Raw genomic sequence first — 27,471 nt, forward strand, 5'->3', positions numbered from 1 at the left:
CTACAAATCCTGATCAACGTGATCTATTTGGAATGTCGCTGTCACTTTGACTGACTGCATGTCAGGAATATAACAGTGAACAGATTCTGATTTGTTGTGAAAACACTTCAAAATTGGCAAGGCTCTCAGTAACTTCACAAAGGAAATAAATTCATGTTGATCTCTAATAACAATAGACAGCTCTTTTGTTGTTTTGTCATCCGATGAAAATCTATCAACGCATTCTTTAAACTCTGAGGAAAAAGTATTTCTTTCCCTCTCTGAATGTATGACAACTTCTTGAATGATGGAAGTATTTTGTATTACAGCAGCAAAGGCATGCAAACTTTGATTTGAAACAGCTGTACATTTTGACAAATCCAAAGTTTGTTGCCCCATGATTACTGTGCCATCATCGGCAGCAAGCTCTGATGCACGGTTTGATTCCAAAAGACAATATCCAAGTCTTTCCAGACGCACATGGACATCATTTTCCTGCTTCAAAAGAGACTCTGTGTAGTCTCTCAATGATGCAATTTCTGCATGGCCTCCTAATATGCCTGATATGTAAAAGTATAAAAATGGCAACTTTTCCTGATAGAAATTAAACTCGTCTTCTTCCATTAACTGATCTAAACATTTGCCACCTGACTTTATATCAGCACATACATAACATGCAATGATATAGGCATAAACAAACAAACTATTAAAACAATAATAATCTCCACAGTTCTCCACCAAACCATGCAATTCAGTACCTATAATACCAGAATCAAACCATGATGTGGAAAATTTACCGACACTCTCCTCAGAGATATTGTCATACAGAAGCTTTCCAAATTCTTGAAATCTTTCCTGTAGAGAAGACCATGCCCTGTCTTTATCAAGGTCATGTTCTTTACAATTTATCTGAAAATGGTACATGATAGTATACTGAGTTGCCTTGGTTACAGTTGGTGGTAGAGAATACAAGTTCTCTTTCTGATGCCAGTAAGACACAAAGGCAGGATAGAAAAATTCCTCCTGTCTAAGCATGTTGAACACTGGATCAAATCTGAATTGTTCTATCAAATACCTTGCATGGTGGATGTTTGGTACATTGTCAAGTACATATCTTTTCCAGTTTTCATAGATAGGGGATCTGTGCCAAGTGTTGTCCAATGCAGGAAGAACATTCATATCTGAAAGAAAGTGAATCCAATCCAAAATTGTACTGTCAAATATATCTGCACTGTTTCCATCATGAGAGAAAGTTCATATTGATTCATGCAATTTACAAAATGTGTTGTGAAAAGATGATACAAAGTTCAAGATGATGCTATTGTGAACCAGACCTTGAACTTTAGCTTGAAGACACTGTCAAAAGTTGAACGTGGCTAAAGCTGTTATCATCTAATTTGGTACAATTGGCCTTATTTTTTGTGTTTCTTTTCTCTGTTTCACATTAATCACTGATATTACCCACAGCCAAATTTTTTGCTTCAACAAATTTCAATGTTGCAGGATTCAGTTCCTTTTTCTCTACTATACTATTACCATAATAAGATGCTTCTACAGTATGACAGATTAATACCTTTTACACTGCCTTCCTAACTGTGATGCATAGCATACAACATTTCATTGTTTGTATGCTTTTCTGCTGTCTATTAAAACAGTACTATTATAATAAAACAGTTTGTCCAGAAATTTGACAAGAGACCTAAATGCCGATACAGCTCTGCAGTATTATGTAGAGAAAAACTGTATGTGACATATGTGTTGATGAAGGTGGAAATCTTTGATAGCTCATTTCAGGATGGCTGACCAAAAATGTCAAAAATAGCTGCAAAAATACATAATTGAAGATTACATCATAATTTGAACATATTGCATTACAAGCATCCTAAGAACATGTCCACTATTTTTCAAAGTTATCAGACAAGCAGTTTTGAGAAAAAAATTTTGTGACCAAAAATGGCAAAAATTGCCAACAAATTACAAAATTGCAGATTTCATCATAATTTCAATATATCATTGTCATAAGAAGATAAACCCTAGGTCCTTGTATAACAAATATCTAAGCTATCAATCAGATTAGTAGTTTTGAGAAACACATTTTTGACCAAAAATGGCAAAAATTGCTCCAAAAATACACAATTGCAAATTTCATCATAATTTCAGTATATCACATTTAGTTTAATCTGTAGGAACCTGTATACAAATATCAAAGCTATCAGACAAGCATTTTTTGAGGAAAAAAAAATTTTTTTGACTAAAAATAGCAAAAGTGGCCTCAAAATGCAAAATTGTAGATTCAATTTGAATCTATCACATTTTGATCATCCCTCTGAACCTGTATACCATATATCAAAGCTGTCAGACAAGTGGTTTTGGTAAAAAAAATTTGACCAAAAATGACAAAAAAGTGATCTCCTGACTTTGATACATCCATCGAATAATTCGTAGTTTAATTGTATATTTAAGATATTTGCATATTTTTTAGGTCTGCTTAAGTTTGTTCAACAGCTGATCTCACCTTTCATGATCTGCTTGACTTCATTGAACTCTGCCTCATCTATCTTCAGAACATATCTGACTGTAAATCCTGCCTCTTCAGCTATGGCATGTATCTCAGATGATATCAGAATTTCTGTCAGAATCTTCTCGACTTCACCTGATTTGTATCTCTCCAAGAAATAATCCATATCTTCCTCTGAAAGATAACTTAGAATCAACAATAATGATCTTGACTGAATTATTTCAATATTAGCCCTACAGTCCTCAATGGCTTCCTTTAACCTTTGTATAGTAATAGTATCAGCCCCACTGGCAATACATTTTTGTTTCTCTTCAATGAGTTCATGCAGTTTCTTCTCCTGCTCAAATCTCATTTTCTCTTTCTCAAGATTCACTTTTTCTCTCTCCACTTCAATTTCCTCTCTCTTCTTCTGCAGTTGCCATTCCTCCTTTTTACGCTGAAGTTCAAACTCTTTACTCTGAAGTTCAAGGCTTGCTCCTTCAGTTTAATTTCCTTTGCCCTCATCTCTAACCGGAGTTCAGCTGAAACAGCTGCAATCAATAAAAGAAATATTTCAATTCTATAGATTTTACTGATTATATTTGTTACAAGTATTTTTACGCTCCCATATATGCATATGTATATATGCAAATGGGAGGTATTCATATAAGGTGGCAAAATGGCGTCTGTGTGTATGTATGTAAGTATGTATGTATGTCTGTTAGTCCGTCCACATCAAAAACTCCTAAACCGTAGCACCTACTGTCTTAGTATTTGGTGTACAGGTGCACCTAGGGGTGGAGATGTGAATTTGTTCAAATGAACATGTCAGTGCCAAAAATATGCAAATGAGGGGGGAAAAAGGAAAAATCCTGCAAATGGCTAAAACTCAGTAAGCATTGGTCAGATTTGGTTGAAACTTGGTATGCAGATTTCTTTAGGTATTTTAAATTATGTGTGCAAAAATTGGGATGAAATTTGCATGTTTGTATTTTTAGGGTATTTTTTCCGTTTTTAGTCAAAAAATCTTGTTCTCTGAAATCGCTCGTCTGATTGCTATGAAACTTAATATTCATGTTCCTCAGAATGACCTCAGTCATGCTTGTACAAATTGTATTGATATTGTCATATTTGTAATTTTGGGGCAATTTTCCCAATTTTTGATAAAAATTTTTTCAATCCAAAAAACTACTGATTTGATAGCTTTGATATTGGTATACAGGTATCTAAGATTAATCTCAATATAATGTATTGAAGGTATGTTGAAACTGGCAATTTTTTTATTTTGGGACAATTTTTGCCTTTTTTGGTCAAAAAATTTTTCTCCTAAAACTTCTGATCTGGTAGCTTTGATATCTAGTGTACAGGTTCCTAGATTTATGTTAATTAGATATATTTAAAATTAGGATGAAATCTGCAATTTTGTATTTTGGGGGGCAATTTTGGTCAAAAAATTTGTTTCTCAAAATTTACAAGTCTGATTGCTTTGATATTTAGTAAACCGGTTCTTAGGGTTTTTGTTAATAAAATATATTGAAATTAATAGTCCAGTCATTTTAGGCCAAAAAAGGGGGTAACCCACCACAAATTGCAACAGAATTTATTTTTTCACCATTCATCTCAGAAAAACCCATATAAAAACATATCAAAAGTCTTCCAAAATCCGAGGAGTGGAAAACCGCCTAATTTGCATAAATCCAAAATGGCCGCCCCAGTATTATAGTTTCAACGCTTTTGGCCACTTACTGCCCAATATTGGTCCGATTTTAATAATTTTTTTATTTCCATATACCTTGTACATTCCCTTCATATTGTAGACATTTTTACAATAATTCCATCGTTATTATTTACAAAACAGGAACATGAGTCCGAATTTTACTGTAAAACAATAGTATTCTCACACACTATGTCTTGTAATCAATGCTTTTTTTATTTATACGATACAAATGTCTGTAATGTGAAATAGATAAATAAATAAATAAATAAATAAATAGATAAATAGATAGATAAATAGTTAGATAAATAAATAGTTAGATAAATAAATAAATAAATAAATAAATAAATGAATAAATAAATAAATAAATAAGAAAGAGAGACAAGAAAGACAAAATTATTCATCAGTTGTTCGTCTTTGCTATAAAGGGAAAGCAACTCCACTTCATATTTGGATTTTTTGCGTTTTGTGTGTGATATTGTGTATAATATAAGTGTATGTCATGTTTGGCTATTTTGTGTAAAATGTTGCTCAGCCATGGCGAGACGTACCCGTAATCTACGTGTCTTGTGTTTATCCGCACTGGAGCGGAGAGATTGCTGTGACACTACGATACTTTGGCGCTACGTTTCGAAAACAGAGTTTTCTGGGTACACACTTGGAGATAGATTCGGATTAGAGAGACAGAATGGCCGGAGAAGCTTTGTATTGTGTCTGAGTATGACCAAGTTCAAAGATAAAAAAAGGAAACACATAAACAAGAATCATAGAATGACAAAAATAACGAAAAGTCAAAATAGAACAAAATTGAGCACTGCATCAAACAACTCAGATTCATTAAGAACCTATCGACACATAAACTCACCAAAATTGAAATCAACGTACTTAGCAAAGGCTTAAAATTCATTCCCACAACAAATCATCCTAACAGAATCCACCTGTTAGGGGAAATAAAATTTACATTCCGAAAATGAGACTCCGATATATCATGAGACACATACCGTACAACACTCAGTCAAAATGAACTCGAAATGGATCCCACATACAACCGAGAACACAAAACTAGAAAATTATTTGGAAGCATCAAAATTTGCTATTGTTAACACATCTATTCGAAAGACAAAAAAAACAACATGACACGTGCAGAACAAATAGTGTTCAAAACGCTAGCAAAAAGCAGATAAACATCAGACCGTTTGATAAAGGACGGGGGACAGCAATTTTAAACACTGATGATTACATAAGAGAATGTCAACTTAACGATCAACAATACTACACAAAATTGGCAACAGATGACACAAAAAATACAATAGAAGACATACCGGTACACAATCTCATAACAGAAATGTACAATGAAAAACACATTGCATCACACAATTGAATTTTTGAATCCAGTCGATAGAAAAATAAGAACACCACTTTGGTACCTTCTACCAAAAATCCACAAAGTGCCGCCACCAGGAGCTATGTTCGTAGTACGGCCGATCATAAGTGGATGCTCCAGTCCAACATTTCACATATCAGAATTCATAGACCATTTTCTCAAACAAATCGTCAAGAAAGAACCAACATACATCAAAGACAACAGACTTTATACGGAAAATTGAGACAATCAAAGTTCCGGCCAAAGGACAATAGTAACACTGGATGTAATTTCCATGTACACGAATACACCACATGATGAGTACACACATGATGAGGTAATTGAATCAGTCGGCAGAGCATTAAATCGGGAAAGATCATCAAACAATTACATAATCAAGCAACCACCAACGAAACACATGAGAGCTCTGCTAAAAATAATCTTAAAAAGCAAAACATTTTAATTCAAAGATGAATTCTACCGAAAATATTAGGATGCTCGATGGGGTCCCTGTCTTCTCCAGAAATAGCAGATATTACATTTCATGAGACAGAAACGAGAATAATACAGAAACACAAACAACAAATATCGACCTGGCTGAGGTTCAGGGACGATGTTTTTCTGATTTTCTTCGGAACACAACACGAACTCAATGAATTCATATCAAACATCAACAAAATGCATCCTACTTTCAATTTTTCGTTTGAAAGCTCCTCTCAAGAAATCACATATTTAGACCTATCTACAAAGGTCGTCGATACAACAAAGAGAATATTCTCGACATCAACACACACACAAAGCCAACAGATACATTTCAATTCTTACAAAGAAACTTATGCCATCCGGCAGCAACATTCAAAGGTCTGATCAAAGGTGAATCATTACGATACATCAGAACATGTAACAACGAAACCGATTTTACACAGAAAGTCACACAATTTAGTGAAAAATTACAAGACCGACAATACAAAAAAATGAAATAGAAAGCATTATCAGACAGACAGATCATAAAAGCAGAAAAAGACTGCTTGAACAACAAAAAGAAAGAAATAACGCCACCAACAATACCAACATATAGCCCGTACATAGAAACGACAAAAACCAGCAAGGTCTGAAAGAAAACTGGAGTGAACTTAAAAAAGACGAAACAATAAAAAAACTGTTCCAAAACCAACCTATAATCGCATATATTTATTAGAAGGAACAGAAATATAGGCGACACACTTATAAGCGCCAGACTTCACAAAAACTACAATAGCTCAAACTCAGGGTCACACGAACCTACAAGAACACAACGAGATCAAACTGTAGACATTCTAGCTTACCTACTTGAACAACAAACGTAAGTGGAACAACATATTACCAAATTAAAAAATCTAACAATCAATCAATTGGTCTCACCAATCAAAAATGAATTTTAAGTGGCTGATGAAGAAAACTCTGTTTTCGAAACATAACGCCAAAGGATCGTAGTGTCACAGCAATATCTCCGCTCCAGTGCGGATTAACACAAGACACGTAGATTACGGGTACGTCTCGCCATGGCTAAGCAACATTTTACATAAAACAGCCAAACATGATATACACTTATATTATACACAATATCATTCACAAAACGCAAACAAACCAAATATGAACGATGTGTGGAGTTGCTTTCCCTTTACTACCAATACTATTTAATTCCCATGTGATCTGTACACCTTCCAGGAGACTTTAAACCCCCTATCCCTTTGCTCGGCTCTCCCGCGCTGGCACACCCTGTCAATTCAGGCGCGGCTGTTTATCTACAACTTGGGTGAAATAAACAGCATTTGGGAAACTGGTAATTTTACAATTACCAGCTAGTATTGAACCTCATGTTGAGTTTCACAACTATGGTGACAACCAGTGTACCCTAGTAACACAATATCAACACACTAGATATAACTAGACTTCAAACCAGGTTGACTGTGTTTGATATGAATAAACTGCCCACTTTTTATAGGACGAATGTTCTAAAAAATGCGTAAGTTCAGCCGTTTGCTTTAATGTGAAATAGGGAATAGGTTATTGGCAAATTAACAACCAAAAAAAATGGATACATATTCTGTATTAGTTATACTGAGATTGCTTTCAATTTTATTCATATATTTCACACCATATACGTTAGCATCTTGCAAAATTAGACCAGTATTGATTGGAAGGTGAAGTGTGTTTGTGTACCATTGTTTTACCCTGAAATTCAGACTTGTGTGCCTGTTTTATTAATAACTACAATTGGAAATGCCCTAAAAATGTTGGAAATTAGAAGAGAATGTACAATTTATAAGAAAATAAAAAAAATATTGTCCAAATCGGACTGATATCGTGCAATATGTGTCATAAGTGTTGATTCCATAATACTGGGGGGGGGGGGGGGGGGGGGGGGGTGGCAGCCATTTTGGATTTATGCTAATTAGGCATTGTTCCATTCCTTGTGTATTTATTTATTTACTTATTTATTTATTTATTTATTTAACATTACAGACATTTGCACCTTATAAATCATGAAACAAATATTGATTAGAAGACATAGTGTGTGAGAATACCATTGTTTTACAAATATGTTCCTGTTTTGTAAACAAAAACAATGGAATTTTTGTAAACATATCTAAAATATGATGAAAATGTACAACGTACATGGAAATAAAAAAAAAATTACCAAAATCGGACCAATATTTGGCAGTAAGTGAGCATAAGCATTGAACCTATAATACCGGGGCGGCCATTTTGGATTTATGCAAATTAGGCACTTTTCCACTCCTTGGATTTTGGAAGACTTTTGATATGTTTTTCTACAGGTTTTTCTGAGGTGAGTAGTGAAAAAAATAAATTCTGTTGCAATTTGTGGTGGGTCATTTCATATTTTGACTGGACTATAAGTTGAAATCCGGAATTTTGAATTTTGGGGCAACTTTGCGAAACTTTCAGTTTTACTGGGATATCTTTCATTTTGTATTTTTAAGATTTTTTTGGTAATTTTATACCTACTGGAACTAAGAGTATATAATGTGGTGATTTAGTAAGCATTTGATATGGTAAACTGTATTTGGTGTTGAAATGTGGCAAAAAATCCTGGCAGATTTTGAAAAAATTCCAAACAAATAAAAAATTCAGCCAGAGAAGGTTTGACAAAAGAAAAGGTGGGAGAGTGGGGAAAAAAGAATGTACAATGGATCGGATAAAAAAGATAATGTACCTCATTGATCTTCCAGACACCATCCCTTATCAAATGGTCCACCCCGATGTATTTTGTGCACAATTAACCATGCAGTGTATTTTAGTTTAAGATGTCAAGTTAGGTAAGGATTTGAAAGGAATAATCAAGTTCACCACAGTTTAACTTTATCTCTTGTGTCATCATCCTTGTGTAATTGGTTAAGTTTGTAAGTTGTTCCAGATGTGGATGCACCAGCTGTTCTGGAAGAAAACAATGTTTACTTTCCCTGTAGGGTTTCTGAGTTGATGATTGTATGTTGAAATTTCTCCATGTATCTGGTGTATGGCAAAGTGTATACATTGGTTGCATGTTATGTATTTCAGTCTGTGTAAAATATTGTAAATGAAAAATCAAGAACAGTTTACTGTGTGCTTGTAAAAGATAACATATTTGTCAATACATAAACTGCCTTGCAGATTGATTGTCTTAAATATTATCACAGAAGTAGAAAAGGAAAAGAAACTAATCAAATTGCTGTAACATATTCACTCTCAGTGCCTGTATAGGCCTATACTTAACTATTTTATCATTACATTCAGCTGTTTGTTATATCTTTATCACTCTCCATGGGCCAAGGCACACTTGGGGTCAATATCATCACTCTGTGCCAGTCTGTGTATGTCAGTCTGTCTGTATATGTATGTCCATGTTTCATACAATTGTTGACTTGTTTTGATAACTATATGGGAGCGAACAGTTATGTTGTCACTATTTTTCATTTACAGAATAATTTATTTATAGATATTAATGTGTAAAACTGGTATCAAGTTCTTCAACAGAATTTTACATTATTATTCACATGAAAAAAAATTACATATCTACATCTCCATCCCTTGGTTTAATTGTACACCAATTTTCAGATAAACAGAGTAGTCAGAACTGTTCTGACTGTCTATCTGTCTGAAGATTGCAAGATGCATGAAATTAAGTAACAGATATCATTACTTTGTACTTAAAGTAATTTGTGTTATTATTTATGATGCTCTGCTTTCGGCATCAAGCACTGCAATATATATATATATATATATATATATATATATTATATATATATATATATATATATATATATATATATATATATGGTCACAAATTAATCTTCTTCAATTTTATACACAATAACGACGTAAACAAAACAACCAGATTTCTAAGGTCCCTGTGCATAGACTTTGTTTGCCATTGCCATAAAATTATGGTTTTTTTATGTATGTTGCCAATGAATGCTAATTAGCATAATTACTTGTTCAGAAATATCAGAATGACAGTATAAGATATTATGAATTGTGTTACAGATATCAATCAAAGAAACATCAAATAATTAAAATTTGTATATTTGATGAAACTTTTAAGTTTGCTTTCATCTCTAGAATTGCTGTGCAAAATATGATGAATTTTGTGAGCGATGTTGATTATAAGAAGCCAATGGCATAATGAAAGACATTTTGCAGCTTCATGTCATGATCAGTTTGTTACTAATATAGAATTTTGGTGCAATTGCAAACTTACGGAAATTATGTCATAGGAAAGCATAAATATATAGACACCTGCAACTTTTACTGAAACACAAAGAGCATTTTCAGTTCAAATATTGTATAACTTACTGTGTTTTCTTTTTCTATTTCTCTTGTGCTTTCCTGCTGTCAATATTGGTTGTAGCGGAGTAGTAGCTTTATCATCAGAAGCTGTTGATACGTTTGACTCTGTTGAAAAAAAAAGACTTCTATGCTAAGATTTCAAAAGTGGATATGAGACTGCATTCACAAATACTGGGGGGGGGGGGGCCTGGAGGAATTCAAGAAGGGATTTGAAATTTTAGGGGGTGGTAAAGGGGTGAATCTAAAAGTTGTGGTATACAGACCTTGGAAACAACCAGCCTTTCATTTACAAGATTCAGGATAACATAAGTATATTCACAAAAAGTGTCATCTGTATGGACAATAAACTTTCCTGCTTAAGGTTCCAAGACAAGAAATTGACCATTTTAAACTAACAATTCTCTAGTGTTTAATAAGCTCAGAACCCCTGTAAATGTATATTTTCGGGAAGCCTAGATATAGGGGAACATTTTGGTTACCATAGTGTCACCATTGTTTACATAACTATCACATGACAGGTAATTTGCATAACCTTTCAAAAATCGGTTTTCCCTATGTTTTGTCACAATGCTTTGAGATATGTGGCTGAAATTCATGTGAGTGCAAGCTATCCTACAGGTCTTCAAAAGTGTGTCTCAGAATTTTTTTAAACCTTCTTAAACAGTTTTTATGCCAGAAAAACTTCCAGAGCAGTGAATTTTACAATAGTTGATTTCTTTAAAATTGTGCTCCAAAAAACTAAGCAAGATATAAAAAATCTGAGACACACTTTGAAAGAGCATTGTGACAGCTTGCATTCCAGCAAGTTTGAGTCAGATATTTTGAAGTATTGAGACAAAAACATAGGGAAAACCGACTTTTGAAAGGTTATGCAAATTATCTTGTCACGTGATAGTTATGTAAATAATGGTGACACTGTGGTTACCAAAATGTTCCCATATATGTAGGCTTTCAGAAAATGTATACTTTATGGGGGTTCTGAGTTAATTAACCGTTAGAGAATTGCTAGATTAAAAAGGTCACATTTCTTGTCTTGGAACCTTAATCCAGCAAGGTCAGGTTACTAATCACACAAACTCTAACATCTGTTGATGTAAATGTATGACAATTTTGTATGAAAAAAATTTGCTTGGAAATTCGGTATGAATGTTTTTGTTTCTTTCCATAGTCATATTGTATTCTTATGGAATTGTTTGTCTGTGTGAGTCAAGTAATGGCCTCTATACAAATACCTGGTTTGATGCTTTGAAATTTGGTTAGAATATATGGTAATCAGATGATCCTCAAGAACTTAAAAATCCAAATTTGAAACCAGGTATGACTCTTGAACTCAAGACTTTTGACCAAAAATCAGGAAAAAAAACTCAAAATTACACACATATACCAATTTTATGCAATATCACATACATTGTTCCTCCCAACATTATACCAAATAACAAATAATCACATCGTGATTGATAGGAATATTGCTATTATGAAAAATCATATTTTGTTTCTTTTATCAACACCTACAAGATTCCATACCATTATAAATAACCGTCTAAGCATTCCAAATTTTGCAGCTGGCCACATTTGTGTAAATTATTCAATAATGAACTCTACCACCTTGGTTTACAGAAAGACTGGCAGATTGATGTGCATACAGACAGACTGACATACACAGACTGGCAGAGTAATGACATTGGCCCCATGCCTTGGCCCACGGAAATGATAAAGATACAACAAACAGCTGGATGTAATCATCAAATAGATATACAGGCACTGACTGTGAACATCTTCCATCAATTTGACTAATCTCTTGTCCTCTTTCTACCTATGTGATAATTTTTAAGACAATCAACTAGCAAGGCAGTTTATGTGTTGACAGGCAATTAGCTACTTTTTCTTGATTTTCATGAACAATAGAAGACATTGACTGAAATGCATAACATGCAACCAATGTTTCAACGCATAACATGCTCATACACAAGTATGTCACAAGATACATTAAGAGATTACAACATACAACCATTAAAATAGAAACCCTACAAAGGCTACAGGTAAAGTAAATATGAAAAAGTTAACCTCAGCTTTGTTTTCTGAATCAAATTTCACTACAATTGATACCAAATATGACAAAATTATGTTCACAGCCTTCAACACTGTCACACAACATATCCTTGGTTGGTATAGGTCATTTAAGGTCACAGACTAAGAAATTACCTAAAATATACAAATTTGGGGGGTTTCCTAACACTTTAAGCAGAAGATTTATCTTAATAACATCCCACAGGACTTTTTTACACCAAATCACAAAGCTATCAGACAAGTAGTTTGAGAACAGTTCTTAAACAAAAATGACAAAATTGTCTTAAATTACAAATTTTCATATTTCAGGATAATTTCCTCATAGTCAACTACTGTCATCCCAGGGCATGTGTATACCAAATATAAAACTTGTCTGTCAAGCAGTTTTAAAGAAAAAGATTCTTTTTAAGATTTTTTGACCAAACTGACAAAAAATGCCCCGAAATGGTATTTTGCCAATTTTGTCATAATTTCAACAAATTAGAAGGGTAACATCCTTGCAAACATCTAAGCCAAATTTGAGAGCAATCGGGCAGCAGTTTCAGAGAAGAATAATTTTATTTAAAACAAGTCATCGTTGATGACACAGTCCCCACTTGTTAATGGGTACTTTGATTACATGTCCTCAGAGAGGATAGAGTCCTCTTCATTAATTAGGTCTGTGATAAAAATACTTTGATACAGATGGCGCTCAATGGCCAAGAATGAGTTCCATGGTGATGAAAACATAAAACCAATGTAGGCCACCATCCTAAAGTTCAGAAAATGAGTCAACTAGGAATTAATCAACAGGATGTTGCAAAACATTTTTGCATACAATTCTAACACTTGACAGATTATCACTGGTACCATATTTGAGACATGCCCAAGTTTTGGCTAAGGACAGGAAAAAATTGTAACAAAATGGCTGCCATGCAGCCATATTGGATCATATCATGAAACAAATTGACATACATATGTATGACATAGGTTAATGTCCTTGTACCAACTTTGAATAAAATTGGTTGAGATATGCCTGAGAGTATTATGGCTCTGTACATGAAAAATCGTAACAAAATGGCTGCAAGGCAGCCATATTGGATCGTATCACATAACAAATTGACATGCATATGTATGACATTAGTCAATCTCCTTGTACCAACTTTGATAAAATCGGTTGAAACATGTCTGAGTTATGGCTCTGTACATGAAAACATCGTAATAAAATGGCTGCCTAGCGGCCATATTGGATTGTATCACATAACAAATTGACGTATATATCTATGACATAGGTCAATGTCCTTGTAGCAAGTTTGAATAAAATCGGTTGAAACATGTCTGAGTTATGGCTCTGTATATGAACAAATTGTAATAAAATGGCCACACAGCAGCCATATTGGATCGTATCACAAAACAAATTGTCGTGCATATCTATGACATTGGTCAATGTCCTTGTACCAACTTTGAATAAAATCGGTTAAAACATGTCTGAATTATGGCTCTGTATATGAAAAAATTGTAATAAAATGGCCGTCTGGCGGCCATATTGGATCGTATCACAAAACAAATTGACGTGCATATCTATGACATTGGTCAATGTCCTTGTACCAACTTTGAATAAAATCGGCTGAAACATGTCTGAGTTATGGCTCTGTACATGAAAAAATCGTAATAAAATGGCCGTCTGGAGGCCATATTGGATCGTATCACAAAACAAATTGACGTGCATATCTATGACATTGGTCAATGTCCTTGTACCAACTTTGAATAAAATCGGTTGAAACATGTCTGAGTTATGGCTCTATACATGAAAAAATCGTAATAAAATGGCCGCCTGGCAGCCATATTGGATCGTATCACAAAACAAATTGACGTGCATATCTATGACATTGGTCAATGTCCTTGTACCAACTTTGAATAAAATCGGTTGAAACTTGTCTGAGTTATGGCTCTGTACATGAAAAAATCGTAATAAAATGGCCGCCTGGCGGCCATATTGGATCGTATCACAAAACAAATCGACGTGCATCTGTATGACATATGTAGTAATCCTTGTACCAAGTTTGAATGAAATCGCTTCTTGCATCTCTGAGATATCTGCGTGAACGGACGGACGGACGCACACACGCACGCACGCACGCACGGACATGACCAAACCTATAAGTCCCCCCGGACGGTGTCCGTGGGGACTAATGAGGAAAACAACCAAAAATTCAGCAAAAATACAAAATTCAAGATATCTTCATGATACACATGGAACTGTATAAGGTCCACCTAAGGTACTTGCATACTAATTTTCAAAGCAATCAAAACAACGGTTCTTATTAATTTTTGACCATTTTCACATTTTGTAAGCTTATTTGCAAAATTTTGGGGTAATGCGAACTTCATTTGAACAAAATCCCATCTATAGCCAAGGATCCATCCATATGTTAAATACAATGCTAAAATGTGCAGTGATTTGCAAGTTTTTGACGTTGATGTACCGTATTCCTCCGATTCTAAGAACCCTTTTCAGAACCAAAGATGACGAAAAAGATATGGGGGGTCTAATAAACGGATGTCACCGCAAAATCGAACGTTGAAGTTAATTTATGCAAATTTATGCGATGTTATGCAAATTTTTATGCCAATGATTTTTTGATTCACGCTACAGACAACTCATACTTTGTGATATCGACTCATGACCATGCTGTGTAGATACTGGCAGTCAAATCTGTACAAGTATAAATTAATGGAGATCCACAAGTCTTGAAATATAACGTATTTTTGCCATACCTTCTTTTACTAAACAATACGATAGCAATAAATCTTTGTATTTCGTGAATAGATAATCACCACGAAACTTTGTACAACAAGTACGTTCCTCAGCAGCAGCTAGCTCCCCATAGCATGGCCACAAAGGTCAGACAATGAGTGAAGGGAAAGTCCCTGAAGTTCCGCTGGCTGTGATTGGTCAATTTACGCAATAGGTCAAAGGTGTCAGTGCATGAGGTCAAGGTAAAATTCTGTTCAGTGGGATGGTGTCCGTCCGATGTTTTCTATGTACGATTTTCATTTACTGTACTCCTTAAAATAAACGATCAATTACACGTCGTGAGTTTTATTATTTTGCTCCTAGTTTCAAAAAGTCTATCCGTATCTCGAAACGAAATGTGATCTTACGAACAGGCAGGCTCGAACAGGTAAAGTGTTGAGGCATCGGCTGGCCGAGACGAAAGATTGCTGCGCCAATCTGCTTTATATTTGATGTGTTGAATTTTTGGCAATACACCCTGAAGTTTTTTATTACTTGTATCGATGACCGAAATGTCTCCTGATGTGGTATTCAGTCATCTATGATCAACTGTTCGAAATATGGTACGATCATGCACGTTTTTGTTCTAACCCGTAATCTTGAAAATCTGTTACACTATCGTTCTACTCATTGCTGGGACTAGTTCAGGAAAGGACACACACAAATGCCATTCAAACAATAAATACCTTCATTACATGAGAAAAAACTACAAAATTGATGAAACATAAGAAATTCAAAGAATTTTCAGTTCATGCGCGGAAGAAGAAACTTTGGATATCGCGTTTCGTTTGTCAACACAATAATTGCCCTCTTCATCTAAGTCAAACCAGTCGAAGTCGATATCGTCGTCATTAAGTCTTTTTGAAAGATTTACGATGCCAATGATATTTCTATTTTCACTGGTTGCTTATACGGTAAAGTTGAACGTAAGAAAAAACTTTCAACTCTTCACAATGATCACAAATGAAAACTTTACGTGATAGAAATCTGTTGAAACAAGTCATCGTTGATGACACAGTCCCCACTTGTTAATGGGTACTTTGATTACAGGTCCTCAGAGAGGATAGAGTCCTCTTCAGTAGGTCTGTGATAAAAATACTTTTGAATAAATTCGCTTGAAAAATGTGTGAGTTGTAGTTCAGGACATGGAAAAATCGTAATAAAATGGCCACACGGTGGCCATATTGGATCTAACAAAACAAATAAATGTGCATATGTATGACATAGGTCAATGTCCTTGTAGCATATTTGATTAAAATTGGTTGAGATATGCCTGAGTTATGGCTTGTACATGAAAAAATCATAACAAAATGGCCGCACAGCAGCCATATTGGATCGTATCACAAAACAAATTAATGTGCATATGTATGACATTGGTCAATCTCCTTGTACCAACTTTGAATAAATTCACTTGATACATGCCTGAGTTATGGTTCTTGACATGAAAAAAATATAATAAATGGCCGCACGGCGGCCATATTGGATCGTATCACAAAACAAATCAATGTGCATGTGTATGACATAGGTCAATATCCTTGTACCAAGTTTGAATAAAATTGGTTGAGTTATGCCGAGTTATGGCTCTGTACATGAAAAAATCGTAACAAAATGGCCGCAGAGCGGCATATTGGATCGTATCACAAAACAAATTGATGTGTATAGCTATGACATTGGTCAATGTCCTTGTACCAACTTTGAATAAAATCTGTTGAAACATGCCTGAGTAATGGCTCTGTACATGAAAAAATCGTAACAAAATGGCTGCATGGCGGCCATATTGGATCGTATCACAAAAAAAATTGACGTGCGTATCTATGACATTGGTCAATGTCCTTGTACCAACTTTGAATAAAATCAGTTGAAACATGCCTGAGTTATGGCTCTATACATGAAAAAATCATAATAAAATGGCCGCCTGGCAGCCATATTGGATCGCATCACAAAACAAATCGACGTGCATCTGTATGACATATGAAGTAATCCTTGTACCAAGTTTGAATGAAATCGCTCCAGGCATCTCTGAGATATCTGCGTGAACGGACGGACGCACGGACGGACGCACGCACGCACGCACGGACGCACGCACGGACATGACCAAACCTATAAGTCCCCCCGGACGGTGTCCGTGGGGACTAAAAATCTTCTTATACTTAATGGTAAATTTGAACGTAAGAGAAAACTTGCAGCTATTCACAATGATCACAAAAGATACCTTACCTGATAGAAAACTGTTGAAAAAATCTTTATAAGCACACCATTTAAAGAGCAACTTTTTCATGTGCCGTAGTCTTTTGCCTCAGTAGTATGAAAACAAAAGTGTAAAAGTTGAGCGAAGCAAGTTCAAAGCTCGTGTCATTCACACGTCCCAAATTTTCTATTGATAACGGCAACAAAAGGATTTCCCGACATCGTCACAAGATCCTATAAAAATGCGTCGATTTATCGTAGACTTTATTTTCCGAAAAGTCATAAGACAGTGCACGGTCGTCATGGGCAAGAAAAAAAAGTAATTATTAAAAACATTCTCGCTGTCGGCATGCCTAATACCGTCGCAATCAGCTAGAACTTCGTTTGCCGTATGAACTTCGCCGAGATGCAAACAACATACACGATCGAAATGCTGTAGCCGTTGTTCAAGATGGTTGCAAAGTTGAAAGTTTGAAGCGAGATGCAGCACTCATACCGGGCACGGTTACTTTCGAATATCATCGATCGTGACGTGTCAGTCAACAAAAATACTACTTGAAGGCAAAGAAGAAAGCATTCATCCATTCTCCAAGAGTTGGCATGGCAGAGAAATGTCACGTCGGTGTTTTGGCAAATAATGCGGCTGTACCTCTGCTAAAGCAATCAGTCCGAGTTACTGTTTTCACCGTACATATTCACTAAAACAGACCAAATCATGCCGCTGACCAAAAAAACGAAACGGCCCTTTTAAGGGCCACAACAGTCTCCAAAAAGAACTACTGATACCCAAACTTTTTTGTGTTTGTATGAGTGAAAATTGTGTTTGTTTGATCGTGATGAAATGAGCCAATCGTACTTGATCGACAAGTCCGAAAACCCGACGATCCTAAATGTTCATTTCATGGTAGCCAAATTGCATCGAAATGTTCGATTCGTACATAATCAGATGTTGAAAAATCTGCTTATTTTGATGGTAGCAAAATGACAGTAACAAAAGACGACATTGTACTAGATCGAGACGCTAAAAAATCCAACTCTTTTATATTGTTCATTTAGGTAGTGAAATCCAAGTGTAGTTTTATCGCCAGGAAATGATAGAACTGTTCCCGATTGACATGTTCCAAACCCCAACAATAGTGTGCGTGTGTGTGAGGTTTGATACTTCACTTTGACACTTGTTTGTGACTTTGATAAGCAGCGTAGGTGTTGTGGATATTCTGGTCCCATTACATGACAATGGCTCTATTGTTCCAGTCAAAATTCGGGTGTACCCCCCCTGGGGGGTCTTATAAACGAACTAACAGGTAATTACGAATCGATAAAATAATCCTGGGGGTCTTATAAACGGGCGGGGTCTTAGAATCGGAGGAATACGGTATATACGTTATGCACAGACATAGAGTACATACATACTACATATAGAAAACAGGGTAGATATAGAAACCTTGATGTTATAGACAGACCATGCCCATTTTCTTTTTCATTGCAAAGGCTACACGGATATTAGACATGATTTTTTCAGTAAACTAAACATTTGTAAAAACGCATTCAGAGGCACACAAGATCTTATAAGCATCTTTTCAAGGACAGATAAAGCATCACTATGTGAATTGGGAAAATACATACATACATACATGTTTTAAACTCAGACAAGACAAAATGAAAAAAGACAAAGTAAACTATTTAGAACCTTTAATATGTTGACCTCATGTATAGATATATATATATATATATATATATATATATATATATATATATATATATATATATATATATATATATTATATATATATATATATATATATATATATATATATATATATACACTCTCATTGCTGTTTTTGCAAAACCTTTATGCACTTTATGATCAAGATCCCAACTGGGATACGATTTCAATAAAGGCTTATTTTACTTTACTTTACATATATACATACAGACACCAGTGACTTCAGCTTATACAATAACCTCACATCGGTTTACCAAATGTGAGCTAACAATCAGCTTAACATGTGCAGCAGTTCAGTAGTTTTTTATATGGACAGACAGACATCCATTCATACAGACAGACAGACATCTCATATACAGACTTTGCCAACCATATAGTACACATATATGTATGGCAAATGGGAGCTAAAAGTGAATTCATTCAGTGCTCAACCCTTAACGTTTATGCTGCAGCTCAGCCCATTAACTTTCCAATATTGCTTTCCTGGTAGAATTGAGATGAGTTCCATCTTGTTTGCACTGACCTTTATCCGTTTCTGTGTGTGGAGACAAGTGCTCTGGGCTTCTACTGGTGATACACATATGCCTTCATCTGACTTGGGACTCTCTGGGCCAGTAGTAGTACCTGTAGTATATGATATAGACATGAGATAAAATGCATCCAGCGTCATGGTATTAAGACCTTTTAATGCATGTTATACTACCTGCTATACTTTCTATCTAATACTGTAAACATTTTTACTCAATTAACCATGACTTATGCTTAAACATGTACAGCCAGCGTACTAGGTAGGCTGTTTTACAAGAGTATGTTTGAAGTCCAAAGATAATAATCTAACTGTATACCACTTCTGCCTAGTAGTGTTAGAAATATACTGGTATGTATCAGATATCTGATTAATGGAGAGTGCTAAATTGTACCATACTCTTTGTTGCTATTGCGAATATAGGTAAACACCATGTTGTTAAATTGTATTTATAATATATTTTTATACATTCATTCTGTTCATTTGAAAAAATTGATTCATATTTATTAGATTCAGTCATACCTGGTGGTTTCATGAAATGTGAGAACTGTTCATGTGTTCTTGAGATTTGGTCGTTATTTGGTACTTCTGCTTCAGTTCCTTTGCTTTGCTATTCTAGTGGCAACATTTTTATCCAACAGCGCTTTTCTAATTTTTTCATACAGGTCTTCTGTGCATGTTTTTCATACAGTAGAGATGCTCCAGACAGTGGACAAAGTTCCGTGATCAGATCACCAACAGAAGATTCTTTGGAGCCAGGACTGGCAAGCCAGCAGCAATAGATTCCAAACCCTGCATTCCACATGACTCATCAGGTGGTATTATACAGAGATAGCTTTGACGCAACTCTGTACAACACTCATCTTGACAGCCATATGGAGGGTTTATCTTTGGGGTTATATATTCACATTCTGAATAATGGATCAACTTCTCTTTAATTGATTCACAGTTCAGTGGAATGGTTGTCTGTACATACCAACTGAGCTGTTCTACCTCCATCTCATGAAATAATTTAGCAACTTTACCAATTGCCTTTGCCAGCATTTTGTTAAACTTGCAATCAATCTGAGATCCAACAGTTGTTGTAAGTACTTGTTTTATGGATGATGGTTTTTTAATGTTTACGTCAAAGAAGGCTTTGTCTGGTCTTGGAAGTAACAACTTGTGAGCTTTTCTGGCAAGTACTTGGCTGAAAAATATTTGAAGACCTTTTGTCCAACAGAGAATACCACATCTGCTTTTGCCACTGCATTCAGATAATTCTCGTTCAGGGATGCTGGAATACCATGATTAATGAGAATAACTTGGCATTTTGGAAGAATCGCTTCCGTAGGACAACAGCAGCAGCACTGGACACTGGGAAATGTCCAACGATTGTTTGCACATTCAGAGCCTGAGACACCTGAATGAAATAAGTTTCTGGGGAAAGCAGCCAATCACAGTCTGGTTCCTTATCTTTAACTTCACCTTTGCATCTCATCAAAACATGGAGTCATAATGTTGACCTTATTGCGTCCATCTTGTTCTTTTTCATCATGCACTCTAAGCACCATGCAGTGAGTTTGTCTCTCTTCAGCTGATTGGCTGGCAAGTTGGCAGTTAAGGGCAGCCATTGGGTTACCTACCCTGTCCCATTCCTCAGCAACAAACAGTGCAGCCATTTTGACAAAGTATCTAAATGGAATGAAAAGTAGACAGATTTCTTGAAGTACACTTGACACATTGTGATATTCAGTACATGTGCCGTCAGAATAGCTGGTGAATTTCATTGATGTTATCCTGTACCTGTACGCGTATATACATGTATAGCATGAGGAACTCTTAGGATCAGTACTCACATGTCTGCATGACGAGTTGCACGTACCGTATGTCTTTATATCAGTACGTTTACCTACTGAATTTCTAAAAAACAATACACCTCCATTTTGAAACTGCAGTGTCAAAGACAGATATCAAAATAAGCCAAGGGCCCTGCAAGTTTATCTACTTCTGGTGGTCATGGTGTTTTCATTCCAAATCAGAGTTCCATTATTGTCTTATCATAAGCTGGTCAATCAGACAACTGAATGAGGTTATTTTGGTGGTCTCAGATCTCGGAAAACAGGAATTGCAGAATACCAATTGCACCTGTTAATATAAATTTGCTGTGATGATGTATCTGACTGTATTGATTGAACTTACTCAGTTTTTCATGCAAATGAAATGTGCAGGTAGCTGCAACTTAGCTGACCTTTTCCACTATTTATGTTTTTATGTCACGCTCTACTCCCCAAAGCATGTTGAAGCATCCATTATTTAACTTGTCAACACAAGTTCAATATGTGTAGACTGCAGTGTTATTGTTGACATGTGAATTCTGGTCTACACCAGAATGCCAAACACAAGCAAGTGTGACAGAGCACACTTGCTACTAGGGATTTTACATGAAATTGACAGACAGTTACAATAATGATAAATTGTATATCAAAAGAAAGTTCTCTTCAAGACCAATTGATTGCATTTTGTTTGATGAAAATTGGTTCACTACGTGCAGAGATATGTCCTGTTGAATTTGAAAAAATCAGCTTCCTATTTAGAAATTATGCCATGGTAGACACCTGTAGTTATCATTACAACCAGGTGACCCCATTTTGAACATTGTTTGAGGAAACTAGAATTGCAATGTCTAGTGCTTTTTGCAATAACTCAAGCATTTCTTATTGAAAATTGATGAAATTTTTTGTGGATATTGCTGATGAAATGTTCAATGGTTTTTAATTTTTATAAATGAAAAATATTATTTAGAATGCTGTTTACAAGGTAAACAAATAAACAATACCTGTAAACAATCAAATGATACCTGTGACATTGATCACTGTATGCATTATGTATTGTGAACATCAACAGAAATATGATAATCATATTCCATCATATATTACTTTGCATATATGAAAAAAGTTATTTAGATTTGTTTACAAGGTAAACAAATAAACAACAATACCTGTAAACAATCAAATGATACCTTTGACATTTTAGAACTTGATTTAAATTTAACAAAATATTTTTTTGAACTTCAGAAATTTCTTTTTAAATTTTTATGTGATTACAACTTTTATTAAATGATTATGAAATATGTCTGATTAATGTAGATTTTAAGTTTAACAATTACAGCGAACTTTTCCAAAAAGTCAAAACAACTTTGTTCTCAACCCTTTGTCTATGCCGTTAAAACAGCAACACGCATTTATAGAATGAACACAGTCGCCGTGGACTATTCAGCTCTGGGACTATTCGCCCCATAGACGAGTGTATAGAAGCGAGGTGTTTCTCGCTTCTGTACACTCATCTATGGGGCAAATAGTCCCAGAGCTGAATAGCCAACAGGCGACTGTGGAATGAACAACTGCTTAATTAGACTGGATGAAAATTTACGCTGCCCCGGAAATACCATACAGCCTCGAAGTCAGCGGTCCGAAGTACAAACCAGTATAAAAAAACAACTTTTCCAAAGTCCGGAACACCATCAATGAAGAAAGAACAAATTAATAATCTACGGCCTTGTTCTTCAGAGAGAAATAAATTAGTCCCCTTCTCGAGAACTAAAGATCGAAACTAAAATTTCAGTATAGTTTCGGCAAAGTGCGGTGCACGTGAGCAGTTCAGTATAGTATCGGCAAAGTGCGGTGCACGTGCGTATGCCTACACTGCAGTGCTGGCTCGACAACTTCTCAGTTTCTATCGAAAAATATGACCCGGAAATCAAACTACTTCGAACAAGATAACGTTTGAAAGGGTAAAGTATATAAATATATATCTCTAGACCCTTGCGTTTGATAAGCAGTGTTCTCCCCAGGATATTTGACAAGAGGGCGAAGACGTGGTGCGAAGCACCACAAGCGACCGCGTAAGCGGTCGCGGGGGGAGGGCAGGAGGGGGGTGTCCCCCTCCTGCCGTTGGAGCTTTTGAAAAACAGAGATTAAAATGGTGTTATTTGGTGGCACTTGGGAGTATTTTTTCCGATTTTTTTCGTATAAAAAACTCAAAGGAAAAGAGATCTGAGACAGTGTTCGATAACTTTTATTCCAGTTCACTGATTTCAATGAAGATTACATTTTTTGAAAACGAAAACATAGCGACAGACATACATTTATTAATCGATGTCAAAATTATCACCATAACACTCACGTGTTCTCATCCTGATACACGTCCGGCCGAGCCTAAAAATAGGTCGTTTTGCTTTGGGAAGGAATACACAAGCGAAATTCTAACCTCCTAAAAAACTTCAGTGTACTCTGCTGTCCTTGGTAACCCTCAAGCTACTTGGCATGTTTACTCAGCAAAGTCGGTTACCTAATGCACGGTCCCTATGGAGGGACCATGGCTAACGTTACGGCCTGAGCCATGCAAATATGGCTGCCATCGATGAGTTGCACATGGGCTTATGATCTCGGATGACATCACAAACTTGCGAGATTTGCAAGATCGATGAGAATTACGTTTGCAGCCTGCAGGATCTTACGCTCACGCTTGCATTTTGCTTGTAAATCACTGTCAACTTTTTTCCCCGTACATTTTATTGTTTTATTTTTCAAAAAATAAATATTTTTCATTTCTGGCAAGGGGGCGCTCGGAATTCACAAGAGGGCGCCACGCCCCTGTTACCTTATTCAGGGAGAACACTGGATAAGAAATAAGACAAATCTAGCTGCAAATCGTGAACGTCAGAACTCAGCTTACATGGACTCCTGACACAGACATGCGGTGAAGCACTGGATTGCTCGTGTGTACGTGTGATCCTGGGAGTGCCCGATGTAAAGTTGGGGTGTGAAACCATACTCGCTAAAAAGGGCCTTAAGCATCATTTTTTGCATCGTCAGACTCGTAATTATTGCAGAATTACAATTAATATTTATCATAAAATTAATTTTGGGGCCGAACGTTTAAGGAAATCAAGATTTTCTATCAAAAAAATACAAACGAAACACAAAGTTTGATCACAGATTGAGTTTTTCTCGGCCAATTTTAACGTTTGCCCCTCAAAATGAAGCCCATGATCTCTACTTTCGAACCACCCCTAAAAAATAGTGATGTGATCGGAAAAAGTCATGCGGAGAGCTTATCAAAGAGGTATATATTCGATCTCCTTCGCGGGACATTTGAGATCAGGGCATGCCGGCACAACACTCATAATGGACGCCAAAATCGCCGGTACGCGTGAGTTTGTAGTCGTGCTGCTTTGCCATTTATCGTAGTATAAAAGTGAAAATTTCCCAAAATGAAGTTAAAATAATAATCTTCAACACTACAGTTTCATTTTCTCTGATAATTTGGTCTATTTAAGAATTAACACGAAAGTTCGGACAAGACCTGCCATCGAACGCGTACGTTCAACACGAATGTCACGTGACATAAAATCCCTATTGCTACATGTTAGTCTAGTTAAGGGGGGTTACACGTGTGAGTTAAGTCCGGAGTTGACACCGGAATAAATTTAAACCTGTGTCAGTTGGACGTGTGAACAGACAACACCGAACTAACAAAGAACTGAATTAATTCGGTGTCGGACAGCTTGTCCAGGTTCAGTGCTCGGTACTAAACAATGGCCTCTTTACACGTGTGACCAGAACACTGAACTAAACGCCGAACTATATCCTGTCTTCAGGCTTGGACGGTGTTCACGTAAGAAACCCTCGCGATTGCGGCAACAGATTGGTTGATTGTTTTTATTTGGTAATATGTTGTTCCACTTACGTTTGTTGTTCAAGTAGGGAAGCTAGAATGTCTACTGTTTGTTTGATCTTGTTGTGTTTGTGCAGGTTCGTGTGAACCTGAGTTTGAGCTATTGTAGTTTTTGTGAAGTTTGGCGCTTATAAGTGTGTCGCCTATATTTCTGTTCCTTCTACTTGCGTTTATTGGGTGGTTTTGGAACAGTTTTTTTTAGTGTTTCGTCTTTTTCAAGTTCATTCCAGTTTTCTGTCAGGGCTTGCTTGATTTTTGTCATGTTGATGTACGGGCTATATGTTGTTATGAAGACTACAGTATTAATTGTTAGTGGCGTTATTTCTTTCTTTTTGTTTAAGCAGTCTTTTTCTGCTTTTATGATCTGTCTCTCTGATAATGCGTTCTATTTCATTTTTTTATATTGTCGGTCTTGTAATTTTTCACTAAATTAAGTGGCTTTCTGTGTAAAATCGGTTTTGTTGTTAAATTCAATTGCCTCATTATGTGGTGTATTCGTGTACATGGAAATTACATCCAGTGTTACTAGTGTCGCATTGGCCGGAACTTTGATTGTCTCAATTTTCCGTATAAGAGTCTGATCTTAAAATGAAATAGATACCGAAATCAGACGGGGCGAGGCCATCAATATTCTCTCCTGGTAAATTCCTTCGCCGAAGGCGTCTCGATTGGTTTACAGAACACAAAAAGAGCGTAGACAGCAGCTGCACGATGTGTGGGTCCGCCATTGCAAGCAAGCGATTGTTCTCTGGCCCAGATATCGCTGAGGACGCTTGACCCGAAATAAATTCATACCTTGTGTATGATGTGTAAACGTGAGATCGCTTAGATTGCTGATAAGGAATATTTACAGAGCGACTAATCAGATTCCCTCAGGTTTAAAAAAATACATGTGTAAACCCACCTTTAAGGAGGGCACGAAGGGCTGTTGACAGGTAATATGTGTACATAAAGAATTAGAACTATTGTATTGTTATCTGCAGGAGAGTCTGTTATTACAGTACAACTCCACGAAAATTCATTATTAGTACACAACCTAGACTACACAAGTAAAGTTAATTTCCCTACGGGCAGTCGACGGGCATATCTGCAGTACTGTAGCTCGAGGTTTTGCCAGGGTATTTGGCCCGGGACGGCAAACCCTCGAGCTACGGTATAGCACTGCACCAAGGACGGGCAGTGACGTTCTTTCACATGCGCTCGTTTGCTGGGTACATGTAGTTTGCTATATACAGTACGTCAATCGATTTTCTTCTCGATCTATCGATCCCGCAATCGATATACCAGCCACTGGTTGCAATGGCAGGCACATCGACAACGGGACGATAGATAGAGCAGAAAATCGATCGATCTATAGCAGAATACCCACTGTACCCAGCAACGAGTGCCTGTGTGTTCCATCTAACGATGTTTGCGACACTCGGTCGTTTCATTCGCTCTTGAAAGAAGTCCAAACCGAAAGAATAGTGCACATTTTTGTGTATAACGCTGATGATGTCAGCGCACTCTACTCACCAACGTAGTTTATGTGAAGCAAGAACAGTCAAAAGTCTTCTGAGACAACTCAAACAGTAGCCAGTTTTCGAAACGAATTCCGTAGGTCGACTTCTTGTTCCACAAAAGCCTTGGTCCTGCTTGTCAGTCGAAGTACCTACAGACAACAGTTCTTCGGTATTATGGGCAACTTACACACCATCTTTCGGCTGAAAACTATCCCTTAAAATGTGAATAGTCAGAACAAGATGCCGCTAATATAGTAAACCGCTGCTTGACGAGGTGCAGCCCTTGTATGATGGCGTTGATGTTTTGTTGGTTTTTTGCTTGCTTTAGAATTGCGCCCTCATTACCATCAGCCTTTACCAAACCAGAGAATAAAGTAACGCAAGAGTAGAAATAGTTCTCAATCATTTATCTTTGAAATACGTACCTCATAATAGTTTAGGAAATTGCTCATGTATGATATATCTCTACTGACGTTTTAAGGGGGATTCTGACGGTGCGAATCAACGTACCGTACAGAGTCTTGACTGAGGTCGAATTGTCCTCATTTGACCCCTAATAGACATTTCCCGGTTATCCCACAATGCA

General features: G+C 36.2%; 1 protein-coding gene across 1 annotated transcript; it reads right to left on the reverse strand.

Moving 5' to 3' along the window:
- LOC139141517 (uncharacterized) lies at positions 1-27,471 on the reverse strand. Its single transcript, XM_070711110.1, has 6 exons — positions 26,899-27,471; positions 20,188-21,339; positions 19,663-19,763; positions 10,390-10,488; positions 2,495-3,027; positions 1-1,160 (listed from the first exon to the last, which is right to left on the reverse strand). The coding sequence occupies exons 5-6, from the start codon at positions 2,847-2,849 to the stop codon at positions 1-3; spliced, it is 1,515 nt and encodes a 504-aa protein (XP_070567211.1). The 5' UTR covers positions 2,850-3,027; positions 10,390-10,488; positions 19,663-19,763; positions 20,188-21,339; positions 26,899-27,471.

This window comes from Ptychodera flava, chromosome 10 (assembly GCF_041260155.1).
Source record: "Ptychodera flava strain L36383 chromosome 10, AS_Pfla_20210202, whole genome shotgun sequence".
NCBI classification, from domain to species: domain Eukaryota; kingdom Metazoa; phylum Hemichordata; class Enteropneusta; family Ptychoderidae; genus Ptychodera; species Ptychodera flava.

Bases quoted from the DNA above. Each gene is read 5' to 3' on its own strand.
- LOC139141517 (XM_070711110.1), bottom strand. From the start codon at position 2,849: ATGAGATTTGAGCAGGAGAAGAAACTGCATGAACTCATTGAAGAGAAA. The intron at 1,161-2,494 runs GTGAGATCAGCT...ACTTTCTTTCAG, and splicing joins AGTCAAGCAGATCATGAAAG to ATATGAATGTTCTTCCTGCA.